General features: G+C 36.7%; 1 protein-coding gene across 1 annotated transcript; it reads right to left on the bottom strand.

Moving 5' to 3' along the window:
• Positions 1-28: 28 nt before the first annotated feature.
• LOC102301499 lies at positions 29-3,717 on the bottom strand. Its single transcript, XM_042219477.1, has 6 exons — positions 3,618-3,717; positions 3,014-3,343; positions 2,537-2,899; positions 2,314-2,451; positions 2,177-2,220; positions 29-2,097 (listed from the first exon to the last, which is right to left on the bottom strand). The coding sequence occupies exons 1-6, from the start codon at positions 3,658-3,660 to the stop codon at positions 1,963-1,965; spliced, it is 1,053 nt and encodes a 350-aa protein (XP_042075411.1). The 5' UTR covers positions 3,661-3,717; the 3' UTR covers positions 29-1,962.
• Between the last annotated feature and the right edge of the window lie 3,301 nt (positions 3,718-7,018).

Here is a 7,018-nt window from a genome sequence, read left to right as displayed (position 1 = left end):
ACTAGCTTTGACACCACTTTTACCTCGCTGAACAGTCGGGGAAGTACCCTAGTGATCGAAGTTTGCCTTAGGGTCGCTGACTGGTCTCTCAGGCTGAGTGATGGAGGCCTTAGCTAAAGCGCAATATTTTTTTTCTCCTTTCTTCAATCATATGTTGTCTCATAATAATCACTGCATCATATTTAGTTAATTTTATCTGCCATAGTCAATTTAAATGTTTTCTTCAGCCAGGCTGACATGTTAACAGAAGCCTTGTTTTTGTTTTGTTTTACTAAAATAAAAACTACATAATTGTTATTCACAGGATGGTGAGTCAGACGCAGTAAACTATGTAGCACTGAATTTCTCCTCAAGAAATCGAGTGAAGAAGAAGATGAAAGAGTCACCACAGGAGTGTGTGTACTCTGCTGTGAGACCATATAATCACACATTGTCTCAAACATCTTAGTAGGCAGAGCAGGATTTGCAAGGAAAAGACAGCCTATATTTCTTTATGGTGGTTATTTTTAATCAAATATTTGGTTGTTAATTTTTATTATATTTGAAGTTAATCCTACGACAAATTTCAGCACGTGAGTTGTTGAAAACATTACATTACACATTTTTATGCTGTTAATGCTGTGTTAGCTTATAATAAAGTGGCTTTTGTAAAATTAATTGTACAACCTAAAATGCATTCCTATAAATGGCTAAATACAACTTGACCTTACACTACAGCAGTAGTAATAACATCATTTCACTCAGCAACTCAGTACTGTATCAGTATTGCATTTTTTTGTGTAACTGTGGACGATCAATGAAGTGATTGAGGTCTGTCATGTAGCAAGCATTAATGTGCATATCAACAACTGATAGCTGCGGCTGCTTCGTCAAATTTTGGGTGAGATGTTTTTGTGTTTTATGATGTTACATGGTTATAGTCCTTTTAGTGCCATCTACAGGCTGTAATGCTCCTGACCCGTAATATACTATATTGGAGTTAATTAAAATTCACACCTCACACTTCTGGCCAAATATAACATTAGTACAACCTTATCAAAAACAATTTGGAAAAAGTGACATTAACTTTTAACCTTTATTTTACCTACACACATACTATCGAAGCTTCCTATGTGGGGTTTAACTTTCTTATAGCAGCCAGATGATGCAAGAGACCTGTAAGTTTCGTTTCATTTGGTACATTTTCCTGTTCAGCCTGATGAATCAGCAACATAACTTGGTGTTGTACAATTAACAATAAAAACAACCAAAATACCAAACTGGGACTTTAATCACATGTTAAATTTGCCACTTGTAAGTCAGATGATTTCTAGGCAAAATAAATGTGACAAAAAGTATCAGAATGAGAACAGATGAAGAAAGACAAAGTGCTGCAACAAAAAACCTCATTATGATTGCTTTGGTTCCTAGCACAGTTGTCTCTAGTTTTTTCCATTTATCTGCAAACACTTGCTAGCTACTAGCCAAGTGACAGAAATACTTGAAAAAGTGTGATACATACTGTAATGGAGAAGTTTCACCTCTCAATATAAAGGTTTTGCCTCAAAGCTGCAGCCAACATGTTGCAAAATCTCAATTTTTACTGTGAGCACAAATGGGAATTATTTTACCACAAACTGCCATCAACCCTCAGAAGGCACTTGCAACAGGTCTGTTACAACAGGTAGTACCCAGTGGATTGTTCATCGTCAACTATGACTGTCATTCATCCTAAATGAATGTCTTGTGGTTAGTGGTCACAAACCTCAATTACAAGTTTCAAAAAACCATCAAAATAATGAATCAAGATTTATAAGTGGGCTCACATTTACATTATTTTCTGGATGCAGTGACTTTGTATATTACAAAACACAAACATGGAGTGATGGATGCATCAAGGGCAATGATGAGTCGAGCCACATTCATAAGAGCATTTACCTAAAACATTAATAATTAGCTGATGGCAAGTACTTCCAGTGTCGGTTAATCCATTCCAAGAGCCTTGACGGCTGCATAGATCCTTTCTCGCTCCAATGCTTTTGTATTTCTTTTTCTAGCACTGTCAGTTTTTATCGTTGTAAATATGACAGCAGAGTAAATGCATGTGTCCTTTTCTCTCTGGAGAAATGTGGGGGGAAATGAAACGGTCAGTGTTATAACAAAGAATAATTACTTATTTTTGATAAGTTTACCTTACCTTCACGTTTCTTTTTTCAATACTTTCTTGCAGGGAATTAGAAGCTAGAAAAGAATAAAAAGTAATTTATCAAAATTAATATTAAATTAGCATTTGTGACAGTAATTGTGACAGATATATGACATAAGTAATATTACCATTGCAGTCACACTTGTTATGCTTGATGATATAAATAAGAATACCAATTGCCATCACACTTATGACCAACACAGCACACAGCAGCAGAAGAATTGTATTGTCTTTCAATAAACCACCAAAGGTCCCCAAGCTGGTTTCTGACAGAAGAAAATAAAATAATTAATTACACTTTTTTAACTTCTAATTAAGAGCAACAGTATCATCAGCATGTGTCAAACTCACCTCTAATATTGAGTTTTGTTCCATTCCCAAAAATAACTTCCCCACAAATGACCAGAGCACAATAATAAGTCTCAGTATCTGAGGAGGTGATGTTCTTAGAGAGTCGATACACACAGCTTTTTGAAGACGAGGTTGACTCAGGTTTCTTGTTACATTCATCGGATCCTTTACCATCAGTGTAAATGATGTTTGCCAAAGATTTATCTGATCCAGCACCAAACCAGTGGACACTGTGTTCATCAGGACAAGAACTGTTGCCAGAACTAGAGATGACCGAACACTGGAGAGTCACTGAGTCTCCTGGCTGAACTGGATCACTTCCTGCCGGCAACTGAACAACAGTGTAGTTTGACTGAGTGTTTTCTATAAAAAATGATAATAATATGGAACTTGAAAAAGGGCTGCAAAGGGTTAAAGTCTATAAAGAATGTACTGAAGGTTAAAAAAAAAACCAAAACAATGAAAAGACATCATTACCATTCAGAGACAAGTAGGTTGCATTCCAATGATCTTTACTCCAGGTGGAGGCTGCACAATGATAGAGTGCTTCATCTTCTCGGACAGTTGAAAAAATGGTCAGCATGCTCATTACTTGTGTGCTGTTTGCATCAAATCGTGACTGAGGAAAGCCTCGTTCAAATGTTGGCTTTTCAGTAGCTTTCATCAACGTTGTAATTAGTTTAAGGCTGCCACCAATGTTCTGTTTGTACCACTTGACTCGTGTGTTACTATATTCCAAATCAGGGAACCAACATGTGAAGGTCACTGAGTTGCCAAGTTGACATTTAGTCACTGAGAGTAGAGCAGCTGTAGGAAAGCACAACAGATATGTAAATTATATAAATGCAATTAGATAAGAATCATAATATTGTAGATTTGGGAAAGAAAAATAGAAGAAAAAAATCTGTACATGCATATACATCATCAATCTTATGAAACAGCATATCCAGAGGCAAAGCGTAAGTGCATTACTTGCAACTGGAAAGCAAATTGAATTATTTTACTACAAAAAATGACAAACTGCACTGTCCTAAAATAAATAAATAAACGCTAAAATGGGACATAGGTAGATTGCACTTACATCCTTGACGAAGCAGAGTCAGTATAATCCATAAATGCAACATCTTGATGCTTTTTGTGATGTGGGCTTTGGTTTTTAAGTGAGTGATGCAAGATTGATGTGATAGTCCCGACTGTCAAAAGAAGCCACTTGGTAGCTGCTTTCATTTCCTGCATTGTGCAACATGCCTTTGGAGGTTTTTGTGGTTTGCTCAAACAGGTCAAACTTCAGCATAAATATTTTAATAATCTAATATGTTCATAAACATATATGGCATAATAATAATTATGTAAACAGAGAATATAGCTTAAGTGAAAAAGCTGAGGTGACAGGTAAAATATTCAGTCAACAGTTCTGAGGAGTTGTGATCCTGCAGAAATTTACAGATAAATAAAGTAATGAATTTGTTGCCTTTATTAGGCTAAAGGATCAGTATGCTCACATTCACAATTTAAATAACGCTTCTGTGCAAAAGGTAGAGGTCATTTGCTGTATTAACTGTTTTCAAATATCAACTCTAAAGTGACTTGCTTGTTGCATCTGATGAAAATCAATTAAAGGTATTAAGGTATTTATTTTTTATACACATATACATTATTTGTAACTGTAAATCAGTGCATCATTTTTTTCTGGAGCACTGGGTTTTGCACAATTGTTCTGTAAAGTTTTGTTACTCTTTTTAACTTGTATCACGTTTGATTTTCATTTTTGATTTCCTGAGAAATAGGGAAATACCCACCCACGTACTGATCATAGTAGCCTTTTATGAAAAAAAATTGCGTTCTCCACTGTTAGTCCTGTGGTTGAACCAAATGTGCCTTCTTAACACATACACACATACATGCTGTAAGTAAACCGAAACTTTACAGTCTCTGTATCACTTGTTTTGAGGACTATAGTTTAACAGCTTTCTCCAGTCCACAAGTGTTAACGCTGTAGAATACTTTTTTTCTCTTACGGTTTTCTTACTGAAGGAAGTCTGCCTCACAGCAGTTCAATTTCCATTCAGTTCTATTAACATAGTGTCAAATCAAAACAGTTGCCTCTATTTGCTTTACATTAAAGGCCTGACAGTAATACAGAGAAAACACCAAAGACCAGACAATCACCTATGAGCAAGCACTTGGTGGCAATGCTAGAGAAAATCTCCCTTTTAACAAGATGAAACTTTCAGCAGAACCATGCTTAGGGTGGGGCATCCATCCTCCATGATTGGTTGGATGTGAGGAGAGGAATGGAGAAAAAAAAGGAGTAGGAATGTCTATATAAGTGTATGACAAACAGAACAGCCTGTTTGTCATTTATTTTAAATTATGTTCCACTTCAGAATAATGTTGAACAGTAAGTAATTTTGCTTTAGAGCGGGGCTGTCTTCTGATTGACATGTTGCTTATTATAGTTTATTGTGTCGTGTCCCTCACTTTCTCAATCAGATTAACAGCTGGAAATCAAAAACAAGAAAATACTAACAGTCAAAATTGAAGTTAAAGCTTCAGAACAAGATTTGATAAACCAGTGAGTGATTTGATAATGGTTATGTGCATCTTCTGAAAGCAGATACTTCTGAATACAGCAGCTAATTCCATTTTATTGCTATTTTATCTCTATCTTGATACAACAAATCACTTTGAAGATAGTAGCTGACTACACATGCTGGCAGACCTGGAACCCATCTTTGAAGCAACCATTTCAAAGGCATTGAGACTTCAAGTTAATTGCACATGGCGGCCACAGTCATTTTGGTCATTCCACAGTTTTGTAGTGTGACTGTAGCATAACTAGCAAAATGACAAGAGTATGTTAATAAGGAGTCATAGAGACAAAAATAGTGAACTAATGAAAAAATTTATTAAAACATTCTCAAAAGCTTAACAAAATCAGGATAAACACAATGCAATAGCCCTTAGCTAATTCATTACGTAATATTTTTTTGTGCCAGGTTTCAAGTAACAATAAAAACGTATTTTGATAAATGCAAACAACAGCAACGAAAGATTATTTCATTATTATTGCTTTAAAAAAATCACCAAATTAAGAAAAAAACACTTTCCAGCTGAGCTCAAGCGTAAATAAAATTGTTCTATTGTTAATTACATAAATAATCAGTTCTATAAATCTATATAAACAGTTTTTTTCCATGTCCAAAATAAAATTTACTGCTAACAAAAACAACAAAAAGCTTAATTAGTTTCGACTGGCTGCAGGTTTCCCTAACCATATAGCAGTATTCAGTACAGCTGCATAATGATCTGTACTAGCAATAACCATTGGCTATCCCAGAGATCAGTAACCGCTTTGGAAAATTAAAAAAATATTTATGTACTAATTTATTCTCCCTCAGTTATATCTGTCATCTATCCTTGTGTGTCAGAAGTATTGTATAGCTGAAATACATTTTACTCTCAAACCCCAAAACACACCGTGCCAAATACTCGTTTATCCCAATGATTGGGTTCTATAGCACAAATAAAGCGATGTAGTGTACGAGGTTAAGTGCCCAAAAAACTGATGGAAATTATAATGCTTGCTAGTTAGCATCTCAGTAAGAAAAACCCTAGTTAGTCAAAGAGGCCATTTGTTTTAGAAAGGAATGACCATCGATGAGTCAAGCAGGGGGACCTCTTTCACCACCTTACACTGCTGCGATTGCATGTATTAGTTATTGTATTTTATACTTGGTTATACCAACATGTACACACACACACACCACACACACACACACACACTACACACACACACACACACACACACACACTTCTTGCACATGCATACACACACACAAGGTGCTTACACGTGCACACACATACACACATGTGCCTTGTTTTTAGAACCATAGGGGGCTTTTACGAGGGGAGGTGCTTGTGTAAACTGTAAACTGTAACTGTCATGGAAATAAATAGTGCGAGGAGGGCTGCTTGTTGAAGAAGTTGGGTTGGAGAGGGCGAGGAGCATTGAGCTCCCAGAGCCTGGTTCCGACCAGCCTTCCCTTGCTAGCAAGTAAAACCCGGTTCCGTCTTGTTTTTGTCGTTAACGAGAATAAGTCTCTAAACTAGCGAGGCCTGTGGAAGCGCAGACCCAACACATATGACCCCTTATGAGCAAGCACTTTGGCAACAGTGGGAGGGAAAAATTCCCTTTTAAAGGAAAAACCTCAGGCAGACCAGCTGGAGAGGGGCGGCCATCTGCCACGACCGGTTGGTGAGAGAGAAGGAAGACAGGATAAAGACATGCTGTGGAAGAGAGCCAGAGATTAATAACAAGTATGATTTAGTGCAGAGAGGTCTGTTAACACATAGTGAGTGAGAAAGACTGACTGAAGAAATACTCAATGCATCATGGGAATCCTCCGGCAGTCTAGACCTATTGCAGCATAACTAACGGAGGATTCAGGGTCATCCGATCCAGCCCTTTCTACATGCTTT

The sequence above is a fragment of the Haplochromis burtoni genome, unplaced genomic scaffold (assembly GCF_018398535.1).
Source record: "Haplochromis burtoni strain Fernald_Lab_line unplaced genomic scaffold, NCSU_Asbu1 Contig_33, whole genome shotgun sequence".
Taxonomy (NCBI): Eukaryota; Metazoa; Chordata; class Actinopteri; order Cichliformes; family Cichlidae; genus Haplochromis; species Haplochromis burtoni.
Note: the sequence above shows the minus strand (reverse complement) of the source record. Positions and strands in the feature narration are given on the sequence as shown.

What these genes read in the sequence shown, in the direction of transcription:
- LOC102301499 (XM_042219477.1), bottom strand. Translation starts at nt 3,660, where the DNA reads ATGTTGCATTTATGGATTATACTGACTCTGCTTCGTCAAGGAT. An exon ending in GACTCTGCTTCGTCAAGGAT is followed by an intron (nt 3,344 to 3,617) that starts GTAAGTGCAATC and finishes GCTTTCCTACAG; the next exon opens with CTGCTCTACTCTCAGTGACT. An exon ending in TTGAAAAAAGAAACGTGAAG is followed by an intron (nt 2,098 to 2,176) that starts GTAAGGTAAACT and finishes ACATTTCTCCAG; the next exon opens with AGAGAAAAGGACACATGCAT.